The sequence below is a fragment of the Lepidochelys kempii genome, chromosome 9, assembly GCF_965140285.1.
Source record: "Lepidochelys kempii isolate rLepKem1 chromosome 9, rLepKem1.hap1, whole genome shotgun sequence".
Taxonomy (NCBI): domain Eukaryota; kingdom Metazoa; phylum Chordata; order Testudines; family Cheloniidae; genus Lepidochelys; species Lepidochelys kempii.
Window position 1 is genome coordinate 34,548,711 of NC_136388.1, and position 22,708 is coordinate 34,571,418.

Sequence of the window (22,708 nt, forward strand, 5' to 3'; positions counted from 1 at the left end):
GCACAAATGCTCATGGACAGTTAATTTTAAGCTTGGATGCTCAAGTATTCACAACAGAAATGGTATCTTTTGTATGATGGGACACTGACTATTAACATAGCAGTTGCACAATGATTTCATAGTCCCTCACCAAACTCAAATTATAGGCAGTTAAATGAGCCAGACAAGGTTCTAACTGCACCATTCTCAGCTACAGCTAGAGCTGGTGGAAATTTTTTTCATTGAAACTCTATGAAAAATGGGTTTACATTTTTTCCACAGAAAAATAAAAACCAAATTTTTTCAGTAAAAATCTTTAAGTTTTGGTAAAAATTTTCATGACAGAAAAAAATTTGTCAGAAAACTGAAAATATTCATAGGAAAATTTAAAAAAAACAAAAACAAACCACACACACAAAGTTTTGAAATTTCCCACAAAAAATATTTGGCATTTTTCAACTGGCTCTAACTAGGACAATGCACACAAGTACATTTGTGTGACTATGATGAGAGAAAAATGTAATTAAATTAAAATTTTGATTTTTTTTCTAGGAATCTGCCCATGGAAAAAGGTCTCTGGGGACCAAAGTTAAAGGTTTAACATTTTCTAAAACTTCCCTAATCCTGTTTATCTGCTATGTCTCCTTTAGGGATTCAACATGCTAGTACCGTCTTCAAATTTTCCTCAGGATGATAAAGTATGCCCATCTAGTCAGATAGCAGAAACAATACCATGCAATATTGGGACCAATCACAACTAGCCAGAACAACTGAAATTTAGAATTATCAAATACAGCATATCGTCATCATGATCCCTACAACAAAAACCAAACCCCACAAAAAATTCAGAGTATATTCAAATAAAATAGCCTTGAGGAAAATGTGATCTATTTATGAATATTCCTCAAGCACAAAGAAAGGCAAAATTAGTTGAGTTCATTATTCATGGTTAAATTATTAGCTCAGCTCTAACAGTACTCTAAATGTGTGCGTCTGTCCTCCTTTAATAGCATACATATGCATCACTGCCCTCTAACAGATAAGATACCAGACCTAGACAGGAGGGCATGACTATATTGCCCTCTAGTGACTGCAGCCCACACAAAATAAACTAGATTACCACTGCTGCTCCTAATAATACTACATGCTCTACTGAACACTGCCAGCTACAGCGAACACCTCTAAAAAGACTAAAGCCTATGTGATCATGCCACTCTCCGGTGCTTGCAGCATTCATAGGAGACAAGTCAAATCACTGGTGAATGTTTCACCAGTTACCACTAGCCTAATGACAAGTTATATATCAGTCACTTCTTAGCAGTTTTACTGAGCAGGTTCAACTCCACTTCTGTAGCTGCTTTTTGCTGATGTTATTCCACTGAGATCAATAATTAATGTTAATAATTACTCTGATACATCCAGTGGGACTGCATGTGTTTCAGAGACATGAGAATAAGCTCACAAGTGACTTATATCCTGGGGAAATTTTTCAAGCATATCAGACTAAAAAAAATCCATTTAACTTTCACATTTTTTAATTCTTTCCACACTAATTACCAAAACTACTGATGTTTAAATAAGAGCTTCCTCCTTCACAGTCCATCTCCTGCTATTTGATCCTGAAGTGAAGTCACAATGCTGAATCTGTAACACCTCAATCATTTCTGCGGAAAAAGAATGCAACATTAAAAAACTAAGACTTTGACTTCACTACAGGATCAAACAAGAAGAAGCTGGAAGAAAGAGCTGTTCAAAAACAAATATCTGCAACAACAAACTGAACGCAATAACATTACTGTCAAAGGGCCCAATCTGGTGAGGTGCTAAGTGCCTCTGAGCCTGAGGCACTGACTCTCAACTCTTACTATTGGGAGCAGAGGGTGCTTTCCATGATCAGGCCTTAAATGACCTAGTATATGCATATTATTTTTTCTCGCAGAAGAGATGATATGGTCTTCGTGGTCTTGATGTTACATCATCATGTTTCGCAAAAAGAAAAGGAGTACTTGTGGCACCTTAGAAACCAACCAATTTATTTGAGCATAAGTTTTCGTGAGCTACAGCTCACTTCATCGGATGCATTGGTTAGGAATGCATCCGATGAAGTGAATGGTAGCTCATGAAAGCTTATGCTCAAATAAATCGGTTAGTCTCCAAGGTGCTATAAGTACTCCTTTTCTTTTTGCGAATACAGACTAACATGGCTGTTACCCTGAAACCTATCATCATGTTTGTTATTTCAACTGTATCCATGTGATGTATGCATTCACCCTTCATTTTAATAATTCCAAAGCATACTAATTTTATAGATATTCCATCTAACTTCATGGAGAGAGAAATCTTCCATGAAAATGGAATGGAATGTTTACCTTAACAAAAAGCCACCTGTATCAGTAATCTGGACAACTGGTTCATAATATTATTTATACTGAGTCCTCAGCTCAAAAAACAAGAGGATCTGGGAGAACAATATTAACAAGCCAGTATTCAGCCATTCACATTTAAATTACACAAATACTTTAGCCATTATTAAATGAAGAAGTGACCCTTCTTACTGGTATGATAATCTTAAAATCTTGAACTCTGTAGTTAGAAGGCCAAATTCTCCTCTCACTGAACTGACCTTGAAAGTCAATAGATTTACGCTGATGTAAAACCAGAGTGAGAAGAAAATCACACTCTATATTTATGAAGGAGAAACTGGCAAGATTGACTGCTCATAATTTAACATGCCCTAAAAACACCTTTCCTTTTTAGAACTGTCTCTTGCTTCTATAAAAATGTAGCAATTCCCCAAACCAAGTGCTTCAACACAGATTACATCTTTCTGGTTGGATGATTCATTAATAACAAAATATAGGGCCCTTTTACTCAGCCTGCATGGCTCAGTTCTTGCGAGCAGGTGGAGTTTTAAAAATATAAGCCTCTTTTACACTAACGCATTTGGAGAGCCAGTTTTTTTGCATATTTCAGTACCCTGGCTACTCAGAGCAAAGGTCACAGGAGAAACAAAGTAAAGATGAGGTCAGGTGTGCCCAAAACCAAAGCCCAATTGGAAAGTCTAGAATTTGTAGGCCTTGACAGTCCCCTTTAAGATGTCTAAAAAACACACAATACAAAAACAACCTTATGAGTGCTTTAGTACCTGCCAGTGCCAACATCCCACACTGCAACTGTGTGGTCAAAGGAGCCAGTGATGATCCTATCTCCTGTAGTATTAAATGACAATGCAATAATTTCTGCTGAGTGCCCCTAAGAGAATATTAACAAAAAGGTACTTCAGAATATAAATGATACATTTAGGTCCAATACCTAATTTGTACAGTAGGAATACAAAATCACAGAAGTGATTGTTTCCATTAGGCCATATAGTCCACCTCCCTGACAAAGTAGTAAATTTTCTTGTTTCTTGCATAACTTTGACTATTCCACAGTATAATCTCACTGCCCATATTACAACAGCATTTAATATCATATGCCACTTAAGTACTAGCAAATAGAACACTGGGAACAATCCTGCAACGACAAGGAGAATGAATTAGAATTGTGATCTAATAGGTCTTTTTCATATCAGATTTCTGCGGAACAGTAGTTATTCACCATTAAATGAGAGGATGCTTTTATTACAATAAACTAAGAGCCAAATTGTCACTGCCCCTTGTGTGTATGCATGAGAGAAAAGGCATACGGAGCCTCCTGCTCACAGGCCAAGGACAATTGCAGTCTCTTCTGCTCCCTCCCTAGGTTCCCCCACCCTGACGCATGCAGAGGTAGAGAAGGGTGAGGAGGAGAATGTCCCTTGTCTACTCCATGGGCCAGGAACACCAAAGGAGACAACCTGTGCGCTGCCCCTTACTTAGTCTTTGTGAAAGGGATAAGGATGTGACTTTAAACATTTAGGCAGAAATATTTAAACAGTGAAATCCTAGCAAGCCAAATACAGAGAATAGAAATTGCACTCTAGATGCACTTGGTGACTTGACTGAATTCTCTATATACACACATCATGCAGAAAATGAATGATGCAGCTAAAAGGAACATTTATAGCTATAATACTAGGCATTAACATTTTTGAAGTTACTTTATATTAGCTCTCAGAGTTGTAATTGTATTAGCACAGGAATTACAGTTCAGTACTTATAATGATAAACCACGTTAATGAGAGCAGCAATATTTTTGGGCCTAGGACAGTAGTGACATTGAATTGGAAAAGTCTGACATTTGATTAAAGTGGGTTTTATGATTTTAATAAAGTAGCATAGCTTTCTTAATCCCTTTATGTTTTCTTAATCAATTATTTAACTTCAGTCACTAAGTGACTCAGCTAGTAATAGAAATTCTTTGTCTGAAATGGATGATTAAGAAGTCTACTTATACCCACATCTTACTCAGTTAGGAACTACAAAAGCACCAAACACCTTCAGAGCAATAAAGAATGCAAACATACAGTTAACATGACCACTTCCTCTCCATTCTGGATATCCCATAGTTTGGCTGTCGTATCCATACTTCCAGTTGCTATCAGAGTGCTTTGAAGATTAAATGATAAACAAACCTGTAACACAAACATTGGGAAACAATAAGCTTCCTATGATTTTTTTTTAAAACTAACTCGGATCAGGGTCAGTATTTGAAAATACAGCAATAATACAATTTAACAGTTTGTGACCTGCAAATACAGTCATGGCACTTGAATAATGTGACAGCTGCAGTGCCTTCTAGAGATTTTGTTAGAGAAGCAACAAATCCTTACCACACAAGCTTTGGAGGACAGCTTATTGGACTAACTAACTAGTTGCTTTAAAAACGATTGTGTGTGTTAGAAAAGGCTTATTGGAACATATGTTAACCCTATTATCAAACAGCCTTTTTTACATACAGCCTCATTTTTATCACAGGTATATATTTGAGCAAAAATGCAACAAAGTCCCCAACTCAGTCCTCACATTTGACTGATGTAGCCAGCTTCCAGTCCTCAGTAACTATATGATATGGTTGTTCTCCTAATGAGGAACACAAATGTCTTTGGAAAAAGGAAAACATTTGCTGGGAACTTAGTTGCATTTTCAATTATGATATTCCATTTTTCATTATTGAACAAATCTACATAGCATAGACCTGTGGCAGCAGTCTATGTGTAATAAACATCTACTCTTTCAGAAATTATTGACGATTATGGGCCTGATGTTGAGAAACACCATCTGATTTTGTAGGTATAATTCCTATCAGTTATTTGCAGGTACAATTCATAGCACTCTGGGCCTGATCCAACTACCACTGAAGTCAGTGGAAACTGATCAAGCCCTAAGACCTATAATTACCTGATTTGTAGGCACAAAACTGGTAAAGACAGAGTTGAGACCCTTTTAAAAATCAGGTAGTTCATGTTAAGAGAAATAATTTCAAAATGCTCAGAGAACAAACAAATCACTACAAGACATACCAATGCTACTGTACACTGATGCAAAGCAGCAACTTCTCAGGCCCAGTTTTCACTTTTGCAACTTACAAATTAAACTGCTGCACCTACAATGCACACGCACAGTTTCTATAATTTTTTTACTCTATTGAATGACAAATCAAAAGGCAATTTTTATAGAAAAATATAATCTGAGTGTTTCAGTGGGGTGTTCTAGTACATATAATTTTACAAGCCAAATGTAAGAATCAAAAAGAAAAATCATGCTCCAGAAAAACAAGGGTATTGTTTCAAAAATGTAAACAAATTATATGAGAAATCATAACTGAAATTTTCTAACATGTAATCAGGTAAAAATATCAAATTTTAAATAGTCAAAAATAATTCTTAACATTTGGAAAAGAGGGAAACTGTAACCAGTTAGAGACAGAAAATAAATTATTTTAATTATACTCTGCTAATTGGATATAAAGAGTTTTGTTCTATTCCTTGATGGTATGCCTTTTTGTATATGCTCAAATAGTTTGATCAATATGGGTCAGTGCAGGAGAAAATTAGCCTCTATTTTTGCTAGTTCATGGAGGCTTTACAGACCTCCCAGAATACACAGCTATACTTGAATACACAGCTATACTTGCACTGAATTCAAAGGCGTAAGAAATGCTCTCCAGTGGGAGGCATAACAGACATCAATCAGTGTATTCATGATATGTGATACTTCAGTTCACTGAAATAATGGGACAAAAGAGGCAAACATTCATTCAGACAGGAATGATGTTAAAAGGCCATGTAGAACAAAGAGAGAATAGGTTCTTAGGCCAAGCAGGAGCTGATCTGTCTGTCCACTAGGATATTGATATAAGCTAGAGTCATGGGAGAGAGGGATTGAAGAGCAACAGGACCAGAACAGACAACAGCAGAGTGCAAGAGAAGATGGAAAAAATGTACTGTACAGAAAATGAATGGTGTAAAGAATGTGAATCAGAAACTTCTGTTCTCCCTGTCTCATAAAGAAGAGACATTCAAAGAAACTGAAAAGAGCCAAATTCAAAACTGATATAAATAATTACTTTCACACAATTCATAATCAGACTGAAACTCATTGCCACAGGTTGTTGAAGCCAAGAATTTAGCGAGATTCCAAAAGCAATGGGCCATGTACATAGATATCGAGAATATCCCCCAAAATTATAGTAGTAACTATATGTAACCCCCAAGGAGACTACCTAGATTCCTGGGGCTCTGTCTGCTGGCAGCTCAGGGAAAGGCACACTGTCCCTGGTAAGGAGGGGAGCCATGGCAAACTCAGAGTCTGCCTGGCAACCAATAGGAAGTGAGATGCCCCTCCCAAGGAAAGGGGAGAAGCCATTTTTGAGTGAGTCTGGAGCCGGCAAGGGCAGGACTGGCTGTGTGGGGAGCTGGTGAGTCCGAGGCCTGCATACAGGGTTCCCCCTGAAAACTGGCCTTTAGGGACCTGAAAGCAAGATCCCTCAGCTGGGCTTTTCCTTCTCTACTGACGATTCCCAGTTTGTAAAGTTTTGCTGGGAAACTTCCCCAGCCAGGCTGAGTTAGCCCTCCAGCTCCCTAGGTGAGACCAGTCACTGCATGGTCAGCTCTGCTCTGTCTGCTAGTCCAGGGCTGCTGCCTGCTGTGTGTGTATCTGGACGCTGGGCTAGGAAACTACAGTCTGGATTTTAGTAGAGTTGTGTAATCTGCACCTTGAGCCCTGCACCCCTTTGTGGTGAGGGGAAATCCTGGGACCGAAGCAGCCTGATTCCTGCCTGAAGAGGATCCCGCCAGCAGAGATCAGCCCCTCTGTAGTGACTGAGGAGTCCAGAGTCATCTCTGAACCTGAGGATCATACATGGAGTTTGTGAGGGCACTATCTTTTAGTTAGTCAGTCAGGGAATTTGTTTTGGGGACTCCCGATTCCCTGAACCTTGTCCTCAAGCCAGGGAATAAGGGTTTGGGGATTTTATAACCTGCTGCATATTAAACCTGTGGAGGGATTTACCACCTTCTCCCACTTGTGAGACCTTTGGGCTGTACTGAACCCAATCAGCCACACTGCTAAACCACTGCAGAGAAAAAGTTTGTTGGGGCCCTTGATGACCTATGACCACAAAGTACGCATACCAACGGGACACTAATCTTACATTTGCTACATTAGATCCTGTGACTGGGGAAAGTAACAGGTATTATCAGTGTGTGCACCGGTGACCCTAAAAATAGTGTTTTACCCTGTTATGTATATTTGTCTCCTGTTTAATATAATTATTGTGTTGAATATATTGTATGTGTTTGTGTTATTTCTTGGAAGTCTCCAATTATCTGGCAAGTAAGTGGGGATTACCCTGTTAGAGTTTTCTTCCCAAGCTGCCCTGATGACCCTGCCAGGAAGGAGCGAGGGAGGTGCAAATAAATTCATAGAAAAAAATAAAGAAGATACACTGAGTGGGTGGCGGGATCCAGAAGAACCCAGACCTGCCCATCAAAACCTAAGCAGATTGGCATTAAAGAAGGTAACCAGGTAGAGAGGGGGCACTACAAATATTTAAAAAAAAAAGAGTTTCAGGTTGGCTTTAGCCAACCTTTACATAATAGGGGTTAAGAGGAGATTCCCCTGGGAGCCAGATTATCCCACTACATATTGCTGGGTTTCCTGCATCTTCCTCTTAAGCAACTGGCACTGGCCACTGCTGGAGATAGGATACTGAACTAGATAAACCATAAACCTGATCCAGTATGGTAATTCCTATGTTCCTAAGAGATGGGTGCTCCTTTGGTTTAGCTCTGTACACTGCAAGCTGTCCCATAAATCCCCAGCATACATAAGTGGATTCTCTTTGGATCCAGTTCTCCCATACAGTCAGTGCCTCAAGACACCCACAGCTTGCATAGAGAGAAAGGCTACTTACACACTGTGTTGAATAGGGAGAGAGTTAACATTGTTAATTACAAAGATCTAGATGCAGGTTTTTAAAATAGTAGAGTTTTAGCATCATGGGAGTTTGAATACAAGAGCAGAAGCTCTCCCACCTCACCCTAGTAAAGACACACCATTATGAGACCATCTTGATTATACCAAGGTCCTAGATGACACCGAGAACTTTTGAATAATCAAGGGGTTTTTTTCCAGTGTAATTAACAAACAACAGAGGAAATGACCCTCTTATGAAGTAGTAGTAGTTTGACTTATTAAGTTCTGGAAAATCAAGGTTGTACTGCATATGAAAATACAGTTGGATGCAAAGGTTTAATATTGTAAGGCAGGAACTCACTATTTCTGCGGTGTGTCCCCTGAAGGTATGATAACATTTTCCTGTTTCTGCACTCCATAATTTGCAGGTTTTATCAAAAGATCCAGTGGCAATCTTATCACTAAAATGGAAAAAGTCATTTTTATTTAGAAAAAAAATAAATAATGTTAAAGGCAGCAGAAGGAGAAACTGAAGAATTCACAAAAATATATGATCCTTGATATGCCAAAGCAGTATATTTTCAAATCATCTCATGAACAAGCCTAGAGTTTAGCGATATATTTATTTTATGACTAAATTGTGGCTGGCACTGTAGAGATTTGCACTCCTTGGGTCAGTTGTAAACACTCTACAAAGATATTCTGTCCCATTTCCACACCAGGTGTCAGACCAAAATCAATGTGAGAGAGAGGACATGATGTAGTTGCTGTGTTAGCATAAATTCCCTCAGTGCACACAGATGCATTCTGCCAGATTATTTGATCTTGCAACACACCTTTTAGAAACTGAAGTTTTATTAAGGGAAAAACAAACAATTTGCTGGTGCGCAATTCTTTCTTTGCAGCCTATTTAGTTTATATTTTCAAATTAAAAAGACAGGGCCAAATTCCCTAGTACATTGGGGCAGGTTTGTGCCTGTCCACCAATGCAAAGCTGTCAAAGCTGGCCACTCTAATTTACACCACAGGCTAGACCATCTGATGAACATCCAAACAGACTTATTAAAAGTCACAAAATGTCTGCAACCTTACAAAGTTGTTTCATATACATTAGCATTGCACCTCAGTAACATCTCTTAAATTACTGGTATAGTAGGTTTGTGTGTACACGGCATCTCCCTCTGGCTTTCTTGGGACTCATTCCATACCCAATTTGTATTTAAACCTAACAGAGTGGAAGGTCAATAACATGGAACTCCCCATATATGTCTGTTTCTTTGATAAACCACTCAAAGTTACATTAAGTCTCTAATTATCCTCCCAGTGAAGGCAAAGGGAGTATTGTCATTGACCTCTATGGGTATGTCTACACTGCCATTAAAAACCTGCAGCTGGCCGTGCCAGCTGACTCAGGCTTGCAGGGCTCAAGATAAGAGGCTGTTTTACTGCAATGTAGATTTTTGGGCTCAGGTTGCAGCCCGAGCTCTGGGACGCTCCCATTGCACAGGATCCTAGAGCCCTGGCTCCAGCCCTAGTATTTACACCACAATTAAAGAGCCCTTAGCTTGAGCCCCTTAGAACTGGCCAGCTGCAGGTTTTTAATTGCAGTGTAGACATACCTTATGAGACCAGATTTTAAATGTCTGTACAACCTTCTTTTTCTCTTGCAATTATACAACCATTCATTTTGCCCAGCTGAAGCGACTGACCACAAATAATTGTTAAAATAGTCTCGTAATGAGTCCTATTAAGTGCTCACATGCTATAGTGATGGACATATTATAGAAACCTAATGATTGGTGTTAAACTAGTTCTTTTTCTTTGGAAATAGATTTCTAGCTCAACTCTAGCTCAAGGTTGTCAACAGGTTCATTTTCTCTTATATATGAAAAAAATATCTGCCATCCACCACTTCTTCATTATCTGGTTTTGTACACACACATCTTAAATATGTACTTTTAACTGTAAATATATTTGGATGATGGAAATAAGAATTCCTTTCTACCTTCTCCTGTAGAGTGTGGACAAAAGCATAACAGAGAAGAGAACGGTTTACTTTTTGAAGAACAAAACTCTCTCATAAAAAAGGCGGCTCTTGACTAATGTAAACTTGTGTACATGACATCATAGTCTCTCTACACTACTGCTGCTAGCTCTTATATAACCCAGACAACTTCTGTAGAAAATAAAAGATATGGAGATTCACATTGGACACTGTAACAGCACCCTCAGGATCTCCTATCAATTACTCACCAGTTCTGACCAGTTTCTAAGTCAGATCCTTGATAATAATGTATGAGTAGTACTAAATGGATTAACCCACTTAAAAAGGCGGTTATGCTGGAAAAGCTGATCATTCTAACTAAAGCAACACAAGCTGTCATTACTCTATTTTACTTTAAAGTTTATAGGATAACTATAGTTGCAACATAGCAATGTTGGCAATTAGAAGGTGTCTCAAAGACTCTGAAAACCTATTTACCCATAAGGATTATTGAAAGCTATTGCATAGACCACATTTCTGTGTCCCTCCAATGTACGTAGCTCCTCTCCTGATGCTGTGTCCCATATTTTGCATGTTCTGTCGTAGCTTCCAGTGATAAAGCTAAAATGAAGAAAGATAAATGAGTTACAGGACTGTAGAAACTTTCTCAGGGCCTGGGTCCACAACCTAGTGAAGTCAAGGGGAGTCTTTCCATTGATTTCAGTGGCCTTTGCATCAGGCCCTAAATGCTTTTCCCGCATTCCATGGTATCCATGAGAATATCAATCATGGCAAAGATTCTAAATCAAGCCATTTTCAAAACTTTACTAAATATTATATTTTTAAAAGATAACATTACCAGGGCTCAATGCATTCTCTCCTACTAAAAAAACTAGGCTCTCCTTTAGAAGAGATTACAGAGAAAAAATAGTTAGTCTAATAAACTAACAATCAAGTCAATTACAGCTCAACTTCACTTACAGTGAAAGTCCCAAAGTGTTTAAACATATTTCAATGGACTTGCACTCCACTTATATTAAAGCCTCACCCCATTGTTGAGAATAGCCCACTTCCACCTTAATTGAATTGGCTCGTTAGCACTGACTCCCCACTTGGTAAGGCAACTCACATCTTTTCATAAGCTGTGTATTTATACCTCCCTACTGTATTTTCCACTCCTTGCATCTGATGAAGTGGGTTTTAGCCCACGAAAGCTTATGCCCAAATAAATTTGTTAGTCTCTAAGGTACCATAAGGACTCCTCGTTGTTTTTACTATAATGTGTGTTTCTTTCTGCTGATCCTGCTGGAATACAGCAGCTATCATCAACATATGCGAGAGGGGAGAGTGCCATCAATTGAATCACATCCACCATTTTTTGCAGCCCCCTTGGTTTTTCCTTAGAAGCCTGAAATCCAGATATGGGAAGTGCTTAAATCTGCGTAGATACAATCATAACACAAAGGGATTTTTGTGCAGGATAGATAGGAGCACTGAAATTCACTATTTAATTTCCACATTAAAAATCTTTTTCCATTAGTAATTATGCATTTTGAATTTAAAAATGAAAACTTACCAGGAACCAGATTTGTTAAATGCTACATTGGTCAGTGGCAATATATGTGCCCTTAGCACCTGAAATACAGGAAAATTAAGATTTGGTGCATTTTCAAATAAAAATCAAATTACTAGGAGTTTTTGAACTAGCTTAATATCTACTCTTCTCAATATTTTCTTCCCATTTTAGTCATGCTAACTGAGCAGTTATGACAGTTATGACAGCAATACATTAACAATTATTAGTGGTGAGCAATTACCACTGTAGAATTCATGCAGAAAATTTCTGTCTTTACCAGGAATTGCAGTGGTGCAGCTATGCTACTGATTGCCTGGCCACAAATGGCTGTGACTGAAGTAGATCCTCAGTGTTTATAAGGCCTGAATGAGCTGTCCTCTCTCTGAATTTCATTCTCTGCTGCCTTCTCTGAGAACAGAGAAGGAACCCTAAGAGTTGCAGGAGGGGTGGGGGAAATAAATGGGCCCTTATGGACCATGAGTGAGGGCTTTCTTGGAAGGTGCTCCAACAACTGCTCTTCAGTGTTTGCTGTTAAGCCATATACTACAAACCACTCCATCCACTTCAAGAAATAATTTTAACTTTTACATTGTGAGATGCTTTCAACAAGTATAAGATGTTGTTTTAAAAAAATGGGGAGAGAGAGAGGCGATGTCAGAGTTCCACACCCAAAAGTTCACCACAATAAAAGCCTTATCATTGCTGATTTGAAATACACTGGTGGAATCTCTAAAAAGCAGACATAAAAATGGAGAAACTCATCAAGATGAAATTCAGAGAGGAGATTTCAAATATACCACTGCCTGGATCATTTAGATCCAGGAACCAACTGTTTTCAAACACATGTTGTTAAGATCTTTTGGTCAGAGACCATTTGTCTTTATTCTTTCTATAAACTGTCAGACATACCTATGGCACTATATGCAAAGATTTATTAAATAAGTAATAATTATTAATAGGGCCCTACCAAATTTACGGTCCATTTGATCAATTTCACGGTCATAGGATTTTAAAAATCATATATTTCAGGATTTCAGCTCTTTAATTCTGAAATTTCACAGTGTGGTAATTGTAGGGGTCCTGACCCAATAAGGAGTTGTGGGGGGATTGTAAGATTATTGTAGAGGAGGTTGCGGAACTGCTACCATTACTTCTGCACTGCTTCTGGCAGCAGTGCTGCCTCCAGACCTGAGCACCTGGAGAGAGGCAGCTGCTGGCAGGGAGCGCAGCTCTGAAGGCAGAGCCACTGCCAGCAACAGCACAGAAGTAAGGATGGCATGGTATAGTATTGCCATCCTTACTTCTGCGCTGCTGCCTGCAGAGCGGGGCCCTTAGTCAGCAGCCACCACTCTCTGGCCACCCAGGTCTGAAGGCAGCACAGGAGTAAGAATGGCAATCCCACAATCCCCCTAAAATAACCTTGTGACCCCCTCCCGTACAACTCCCTTTCGGTTCAGGACCCCCAGTTTGAGAAAGGCTGGTCTCACCCATGAAATCTGTATAGTATATGATAAAAGCACACAAAAGACCAGATTTCACATTCCATGATGCATTTTTCATGGCCACGAATTTGGTAGAGCCCTAATTATTAATAATACCAAATTAAAATCAATCTGCCATTATATTTAAGAATAAATTAGTTACATTGCCAACAACTTTCTGTATTTCTCTGGCTGTTTTTATACATGACTTGCCTTTCAATAAAACTTTTATCCTTTACAAGCCAGCTTCTGCTTGATCCTATTATATAATGACAACATAACTAGGACCCTACCAAATTCACAGCCATGAAAAATGCATCACGGACTATGAAATCTGGCCTCCCAGGTCTTTTGTGTGCTTTTACCCTATACTATACAGATTTCACAGGGGAGACAAGCATTTCTCATACTGGGGGTCCTGACCCAAAAGGGAGTTGCAGGGGGGTCAGAAGGTTATTTTAAGGGGGTTGCAGTATTACCACCCTTACTTCTGTGCTGCCATCGCATCTGGGTGGCTGAAGAGCGGTGGCTGTTAGCTGGGTGCCCAGCTCTTAAGGCAGTCACCCGCCAGCAGCAGCACAGAAGTAAGGGTGGCAATACTATACCATCCACCCTTACTTCTGCACTACTTCAGTGCTGGGCGACTGGAGAGTGACAGCTGTTGACTGAGGGCCCAGCTCTGCAGGCAGCAGCATAGAAGTAAGGGTGGATGGTATGGTATTGCCACCCTTACTTCTGCAATGCTGCTGCTGGTGACTCTCCACTCTCCAGCTGCCCAAAAGTAAGGGTAGCAGTACTGCAACCCCCCCCCCCCACACACACACACCCCTACAATAACCTTGCAACCCCCAATTCCTTTATGGGCCAGGACCCCTAAAATTACAACACTGTGAAATTCAGATTTAAATAGCTGAAATCATGAAATTTATGATTTTTAAAATCCTAAAACCATGAAATTGATCAAAATGGACCGTGAAATAGGTAGTGCCCTACACATAACCGTACTTGTGAAAATCACACCATTTGTTGACATTGAAACGAAGGGATGTCAGGAATGCAGCAATTAGAACATCACTGCAGGACCAAGGAGGAGAAATGGGTAATAAGCAATGCTACTTAACCTCTGGCATATAGGCAGAGCCTCCAGCTTCCTGCTGTTATCTCTGGCTTCCTATGAATCTGTCTAACTCCTCTATCTCAACAGCCAGCCATAGGTTTCTTTGTTTTTTTAATAGCTTTTCCTCCCAGTTGCCTCTAGTCTCTTTCTCTCTGCTGGTTTTCAGATTCCCTCTCACCCCTTCCATGTGTAAGGGGACTGTTGCCCCCTTACTAACATTCAGTGGGGGTGTTTTAGTTGCTAGCTCCCAGTACTAAAAGGGGGAAGGGTTGATGGGGAATCAGGACCCTGAGACTAACAGCCCCCAGGAACAATGGGGAGAGGCCAATGCTCCAGGTCAGCCTGAATGACAGGGCGGGCAGGCTAATCAGGGAGTCAGGAGGCCAGGGAGGTCCCGTCCTCCGTGTGAGCTGGATTTGCCTGGGTCAGACCAAGTGGGGCCGAGCTAAGGAGAAAGCAGGGGCTCAAGCTGAGCTGGGGAGCAGAACTATGCCAGATGCAGGGGAACCAGAAAAGCAGCCCAGAGAGAGCAGACCCTGTCCTGGGAGCAGAGCTGCAGCCCCAAAGCCAAAGGCACAGGCCAGAGAGAGCAGACTTGCCCTGGAAGGAGAGCTGCAGCCACCAGAGCCAGAGGGGCCAGAAAAGCAGCCCAGGAAGCAGGTCAGTGCTGGGAGCAGAGTCACAGAAGCAGCCTGCAGAGCAGACCTGTCCTGGCAGGAGAGCTGCAGCAACCAGAGCCAGAGGGGCCAAAGAAGCAGCCCAGGGAGCTGGAGGCAGAGCAGCAGCAGCAGTGCAGAGACAGAGTGGTACAGCTGGGGCTGGAGCGGTCCAGAGCTGGGTGCAGTGAGCAGCTGGGGAGAGCGAGGGGGACCCTGGGCAGTGGGCCCAGCACAGGGAGACGCCTCAGCCAAGTGGTTCTGCAGGCCAGGCTTGGATCGTAACCCCAACAGGGTGGGGGGGCCACTGGGAAGAAGGGTCCTACCACTTAGAGCCTGAAAGTGTGTGGCCACCACCAGAGCAAGTGTCCAACCCACAGCATCCCTGCAGCAAAGCCAGGGCCTGAGAAGAAGGCCTGAGACTTACAAGGAACAGACTGTGAACTGCCCTGACATTCCAGAGACGTTTGTGATGTTCCCTGCCACAGAGCGGGATGATGTGTTTCCTTTAACCTTTCCCATTTTTCCTTATTCTTTTTGAAATTAATTGTTGATTAAATAACTTGCATTTGCTTTAACTTGTGTGTAATGGGCAGTGGGTCAGAGAAGTGCCCAGTGCAGAGAGAGTACCCCGGAGTGGGGACACAGTAGCCCCTGTCCTAGGTGACCACAGTAGAGTTGGGGGTCAAGCCCCCCAGGAATCCTGGGCCCAGCCTTGTTGGGGTTACGAGGACTTTGCCAGACAGGAGAGTGGAAGGGGAGTCCTCAAGGGCAGGGAGGCCTCTGGGTAAAGGAAGTGGGACAAGGACTCAGATCCTTTTGCTAGCCCACTTCACCGGGGTAATGCAGAAGCAAGGAAAGTTCCCCACAATAGCAGGACTATTCCGCTGCTTACACATGGCATAGACACTTGTAGGGAATGAATGGGCCATCTGAAGAAGGGAGAGCCTCCAAGAGAATCAATATAGAAAAGAAGATTAGTAAATTGTGGGCAGAGAATTGACTGCTAACAGCTAAGGAGAGAAAATGGAGAGGCAGAGATAAAAAGGGGCAAAAATGGAAGCAGTGTAAGATTGGGCAGAATATTGTCACAGAACAGAGAAGACAGAGGGATGCGGAAAATAAAGGGGGCTCAAAGATCTTAGAGGAGGAACTGACAGAAATGGAGGAGAAATAGTTGTGGAACAGCTCAAGGGGGGAGAGAGAGGCTATTTACCAGTTAGAGAGATTTTGCCCTTCAGGGAAAGTAGAGGGAGCTGCTCATACAGTTGCTGCAGTGGAAATGGGCCATGAAGATGTGGAAATTACAATAATTTGTTGGGTTTTTTTTCAAACACCCGCCAGCATATAAATATATGTACATTAGCATAAATAATTATGGAAATATATGGAGATTTGATCTCAAGCTTTTTTAAGGCCCCATACAGGCAGCACTGGTTGTGAGAAATAAACTCTTTGTGACAGCATAAATGTATCTGATAATTAGCAACAGAGAGAGGATGCTAGATAGATATATGTTCAAGTTCAGATCCTAACATTTTTCCCAGTACCAACACCCTTTTTGTAAAAGGCCCAGAGACATAACTGCTCCATCTGCAGAACCCATCTGAAGTCAATGAGAGTTGCCTGTGCAGAATGCCAGATTCTAAAGTGATATCAGGGAATGTGTGTTTCAGTACTGTAATTTAGGCTACAGCAGTCCATGCGATAAATCTCCAGAACAGTGCAGCCATCAAACAATCTCAAATGCCTAACCAGTTGCTACAGTAGCATGCTGCTCTGCTGGTTGTCTAACACAAAGTCATGATCACAATTATAGGAAATAACAAAGAAGACAGGGATGGGAAATGAGCCAATGCTGATCAGATTTGCCTGGCTCTTGTATTTCCCTTATTTAGCAATTACTATCTGTCCCCAGCAAAGACGAAATTCATTCTTTCTGTGGATATTTGTGTCATATACTAGAAAGACAAAGTGTGTAAGGTAATAACTTTTATTGAACCAACTTCTGTTGTTGAAAGAGACAAGCTTTCAAGCTCCACATAGCTCTTCTTCAGACCCAACATTGTCTCTCTAGAATATGATTGACCAACGTCTTTTTGTAGTTGCACAGTGCCATCTGCTGATATGATGAAGACACAACAATAGCCTATTGCAAATGAAAAAATGTAACATTTGGGAAGTAAATTCTATTACTGACTCATTTACAACAAAGTACAGCTAAATCACTCCTCTTCTTGTGACTTGTGGAAAACACTGGGTTATTTAAAGCAAATTTAGCAAGGTGCTGTATGTAGCAAAAGCACAAAAGTTAGTTGTTCTAACTTTTTGTATTTAAAAGGTGACAAGTTATTCAATACAAAAAAAATCAAAATAATAAACTACTAAATCCAAATAGAAGAAAGACCAAGTGGAGGTGAGGAAAATGAGAGATGTAGAAACTAAATTTCTACAGCAGACCTATGCCTTAGCAACCATAATTCTTATAACTCACAATAGACCTGGCTGAAAGACCAGCTTAAGAACTGTTTACTGTCTAGCCTTAGGATTTCTGCACAGATAACATTTTTGCTAGGGCTGGGAGATACTGGTATTATTAAAAATTAATTATTAATGGGAAAGTTAACAGGCTAATCACAATTTTGAGATCATTTGTAAGGACCCACAGCAGGGAAGCCAGATCCAGATTCAGTCCTGTTTGCGCTGCCAGAGCAATGCAAAAGTTATGGAGCAGGGCAGAGAATTCTTTAGGGCCAAATTCTGTTCTCAGTTGATCCAATTACACCTGGTCTACATTTAAAGCTTAAGATGACATAGCTTAGTCCACACCTCCGAGTACCATAGCTACACCAGTCAAACCTCAGGCATTAATACAGCTAGACCAACAGAAGAATGTTTCTGTCAGGTAGCTGCCACCCATCACTACAGCGACAGAAAATCCCCTTCCATTACTAAGTCTACACCTACACCACCGGGTTACAGCAGCATAGCTACGGTGCATTAACTATGCTCTTGTAGAGGCTGCAGAGTAGACATGGTCTCACGCTAATGCTGACGCACAGCTATTCTGGATTTATGACAGTGTAACTGCGATCAGAAAACACCCAGAAATTATTTTCAACATGCCTTGTACCTTAAAAAGGTAGAATTTGTGGTCCTCTTGTTGTCCAAGCTTCTCTTGTAACCTTAGTATTAAATGTATGACCTGCTCTTTGCGCGAAGCTGTGATGAGAGGTTCTGCTTTTCGGATTTCTTCTACTAAAGTGCCTACATCTGTACTAGAGTGCATGGAAAAAACATGCATCATCCACTGACAAACAGTTATGGTAAACACATTATTTACTTACAGAGAGTGAGAAAATAATCAGCCAGATGCTACACTGCTATTTTATTCTGAATAAGTTTAAGCAAAGCCAAAATATAAATACTTTTAAATATGTTTTACTGGTTTCTAATATCTTTTTTACCTTTCAGAAAAAAAATTATATTTGACTTTTTAAAACTGTAGTTTTGCAGAGACCCTTCACTTTTCAAAGGATTCCACAGAGGGTGTAATACAGCCAATACCCAAATGACACTTTCAACCTTTAACACGAAGTTAGTCTTAAATCGAAGCTAGAACCCCTTGATAGATAAAAAGCCCAACTAACAGCAACAACATTGTTGTGAACAGTATTAAACCTTGTTATGGGCTGAATTAAATCCTCATTGAAACTGATGGGTATGAATGTGCCCTTCATTTAAGAAACAGCTAAAGGGCTACACCTAAAATAAAGTCATGGAGTCTGCCCAGAAACTAGTACTATGTGGGTGGAGGGTTCCACTGGGTATTGTTTTCGTATTCACGGGTCGCTGTGGAAGAGACTAGCTGGGGTGCAACAAGAAACTGAGAGATTCAGAGGAAGAGCGAGCAGTGGCGGATTAGCCACTGAGCCAATGGGGCCCATGCCCAGGAGCCTCGGCCAACTGGAGCGCCAGGTGGGCAGAGTGGGGCAAGCCCCCGCACCCCAACCCCATTTCCTCAGCAGAAGCATTAGAGGAATGCGGGGGGCTGCAGGCAAAAGGGGTAGGAAGGGGCCCCGACTTTGCTCTGTCCCAGGGCCCCACAAAACTGTAATCCACCTCTGAGAGTAAGAAATGCCAAGCAGCAGTCTCTAAGCACATTGAGGCCCTGGGAGAAGCCTGGAGAGATTCCGGTTTGGTGGTGGTGGCTGAAGGAAGCTTGGGCCTGTACACTAAGAACAACTTTAGGGTTTGGTTCTTCCTGTGTTCGGAGAAGGACTTTGTACGTTCTTTGTAAATAAACAAGATTGTATCAAAGAAAATACCAGACTCCATCATCAATTTCTTCTCTCATCTGGAGTAACCTACAAGGCCCCAAACATTGACTAGTCACTCAGGTCAAAAAGGGGCAACAAGATGAACAAAAAACTAAAGTTCACAAACAGAAATCATGTTTATAAAATGTAACTATTTTTACATGTTTTCACAAATCTAAGGCCTAATTCTGCAGCTCTTACAGCAGTGGGTCTGTGCATGTGGTGGGGGGGGGGTATTTTTTTAATTTAATAAATTGGTTAGTCTCTAAAGTGCCACAAGTACTCCTTTTCTCCTTACAATGTGTATGGTGGTCAGGTTGGGCCATTTCCAGCACAGGTCCGGGTTTTCTCACCCCCCCCCCCCACACACACACAGACCCACTCTCCTGCTGGTGATAGCTTGTCTGGGGTGACCACTCTCCTTGCAATGTGTGTGATGGTCGGGGTGCGCCATTTCCGGCGCGGATCCAGGGTTTAGCAAGAACGTCTGAGGAACGCCCCCCCCATGCGTTCTTGTTGGGCCCTGGATTTGTGCTGGAGATGGCCCACCTTGATTGTTGTGCACATTGTGAGGAGAGTGGTCACTTTGGATGGGCTATTGTCAGCAGGAGAGTGGGGTGGGGGGAGGTATTTTTTCATGCTTTGTGTGTATAAAAGATCTTCTACACTTTCCACAGTATGCATCCGATGAAGTGAGCTGTAGCTCACGAAAGCTTATGCTCAAATAAATTGGTTAGTCTCTAAGGTGCCACAAGTACTCCTTTTCTTTTTGCAAATACAGACTAACACGGCTGTTACTCTGAAACCTAAAATAATATAATACTTACCCAGGACTGAGATCAAGTAAATCTATGGATTTGGTCTTCAATTCACCACCTTGAACATATTCCAAAATAATGCCTTTGAAGAAACAACAAACAATTCTAAATTAGAAGTTCATCATGGCAGCTGGCTTTTTTTTGGGGTGCACACTATCTGACATTTACATTGGTATAACCACATTGACTTCAAGCAGAGATACTCCTGCTTTACACCACTCTTATCAAAATCAGAATCAGGATGACAGCATTTCTTTCTTTGGGATTGGCAGAGTGCATCTGCTATGTTAAATCCTCTATTTGCAAAAATCTGCATAAAGAACTGCATATAAAATTGCATATCCAGGTCTGGGTAGGCTCTGGCACTTTTAAAAGATGTATTTTGAACTTTAGAATTAAGATGTTTGGCCACATTACTTCCTGTTTAAAGAAGATATTTAGAGCATTCTGTTGCTGTCTGGCATTCAGCAGGAAGGGCTATTCTAGATGAATTTTTATCTACTTGTGCATTTTGCAAGGTTTGTGAACAAATGTTTAATTTGGCAGAAGGATTTGTCCTTTCCTGACATTCTGAGCCTCCTCTCATCTCAATTTTTCACTTTTAACTATTTATCAGAAAAACCTGATCCCAGAAAAAGAAAGGAAAAAAGGCTCCTAAACAGACTGAGACCAAACTTTATACTATTGTCAAATTCCTGGCAAGATTGTTTCCTACAGTAAACCGTATATTACCTCAATTATATATTATATTACACCTATATTATTATATTATACCTATATTACCTGTCATGACTACATTTGATAATACATACAAAAATTTGTAATTCTTGAATTTCCTACAATAGGTTTACATTTACTTTGCAGCTGTTTCCCTGGGGCCTGGTTCTTCTTTCACAACAGTTTGACACAGGTGTAATTCCACTGGGCTCAGTGGTATAAACCCCAGTTAATACTGGTATATTTACACCAGAATTAACAGGGGTTTGTATTTAGTCCATAACATCCCTTTAGTTATGTTATGACTCAAAACCTCCTGCAGCTAAGGTAATAAATCTCTTCAGGATTGTTATGCAATCATTGGAAATATTTAGGGAAGGGGGAAAACATATCCAAAACCACACATTATGAAAATTTGCAGAAATGCAAATATTTTTAATTGCAAAAGCAAAAAACAAACAGCACTGAGAAGATTTTCCCCTTCAGACATTTTGCAATAGATGGTCACAGCAAAGCTGCTGAGAGTCAGGGTACGCAGGATAGGCTAAGCTCTTAGGACCAGGGACCATCTTTTGTTTCGTATGTACAGTGGGGTTCTAGTCCATGAGTAAGGGTCCCAGTGCTACAGCAATACAAATGATACATAACAGTCCTATGAACAGGCACAGAAATGATTGCTCAGGAGATTCGGATAAAAGGTAGAGGGAATAGCTAAACCATCTTCATAGCAGGAGAGATGATAAGTACAAAGGTTTCTGAGAAGTACTGTGAAGGCAGCCTGGAGCGGGACAGCCCTACCACAGTCCTGTGCTCCTCCTCTGCTACCCATTCATTCCTGACTCCTTCTCGCATCTGCTTCCTCCTCCTCCTCCCATCCCAACAACACTGAGCCTTTCCTCTGTTCCCACCTACCCAACCCCGTCAGCCCCTCTCTACTCTCCCGCTCCCCATCCTGGGGCTCTTCCCCCCAGTAACCCCTCTTTCCCTCCTCCCCTATCCTGGGGCTCTTCTCCCCCACCACCCCTCTCTGTCCTCCCCCCATCAGCCCCTCTCTGCGTCCACCCCCCGCCCATCTGGGGCTCTTCCCCCCGTCAGCCCCTCTCTACCCTCCCCCAAGTCAGCCCCTCTCTGCATCCACCCCCCCCCAATCCTTGGGCTCTTCACCCCCCCCCCATTCTGGAGCTCTTCCCCACAGTCACCCCTCTCTACCCTCCCCCCAAGTCAGCCCTTCTTTGCATCCACATCCTGGGGCTCTTCCCCCAAGTCAGCCCCTCTCTGCATCCACCCCCCACATCCTGGGACTCTCCACCCCCCATCCTGGGGCTCTTCCCCACAGTCACCCCTCTCTACCCTCCCCCCAAGTCAGCCCTTCTTTGCATCCACATCCTGGGGCTCTTCCCCCAAGTCAGCCCCTCTTTGCATCCACCCCCCACATCCTGGGACTCTCCACCCCCCATCCTGGGGCTCTTCCCCACAGTCGCCCCTCCCTACCCTCCACCCAGCCTGAAGCTCTGCTCCTCATAGCACCCTGTGCCCTCCGCCCCGCTCCGCACCCGGCGGGTAATATCGCAGCAGGAGTCGCTTCAGCTTCATCGTCTTCCCGCACGCCGGAGCCCAAGCGCCGGCTTCGTTACCACAGAAACCAGCCAAACAGAATCACCCGCAGTGCGCAGGCGCGGCGGGGCGGCGAGTGCTTTGGGGACCAGACGAGGGCGGCACCTC

General features: G+C 41.7%; 1 protein-coding gene across 2 annotated transcripts in view; it reads right to left on the minus strand.

Annotated features, from left to right (window-relative positions):
- DAW1 (dynein assembly factor with WD repeats 1) overlaps nucleotides 1-22,641 on the minus strand; it is a 31,560-nt gene extending 8,919 nt beyond the window's left edge. Inside the window, exons 1-8 of one of the 2 annotated variants that reach the window (XM_073359863.2) lie at nucleotides 22,540-22,641; nucleotides 20,279-20,351; nucleotides 18,266-18,410; nucleotides 11,879-11,937; nucleotides 10,801-10,923; nucleotides 8,680-8,779; nucleotides 4,427-4,534; nucleotides 3,125-3,231 (exon numbers count right to left, since the gene is read on the minus strand). In XM_073359863.2, coding sequence (XP_073215964.1) covers nucleotides 3,125-3,231; nucleotides 4,427-4,534; nucleotides 8,680-8,779; nucleotides 10,801-10,923; nucleotides 11,879-11,937; nucleotides 18,266-18,410; nucleotides 20,279-20,351; nucleotides 22,540-22,579 — 755 coding nt within the window. In that variant the 5' untranslated portion in view covers nucleotides 22,580-22,641. The remainder of the gene's footprint in view (nucleotides 1-3,124; nucleotides 3,232-4,426; nucleotides 4,535-8,679; nucleotides 8,780-10,800; nucleotides 10,924-11,878; nucleotides 11,938-18,265; nucleotides 18,411-20,278; nucleotides 20,352-22,539) is intronic. The other variant, XM_073359860.2, reaches the window with a different exon arrangement.
- Between the last annotated feature and the right edge of the window lie 67 nt (nucleotides 22,642-22,708).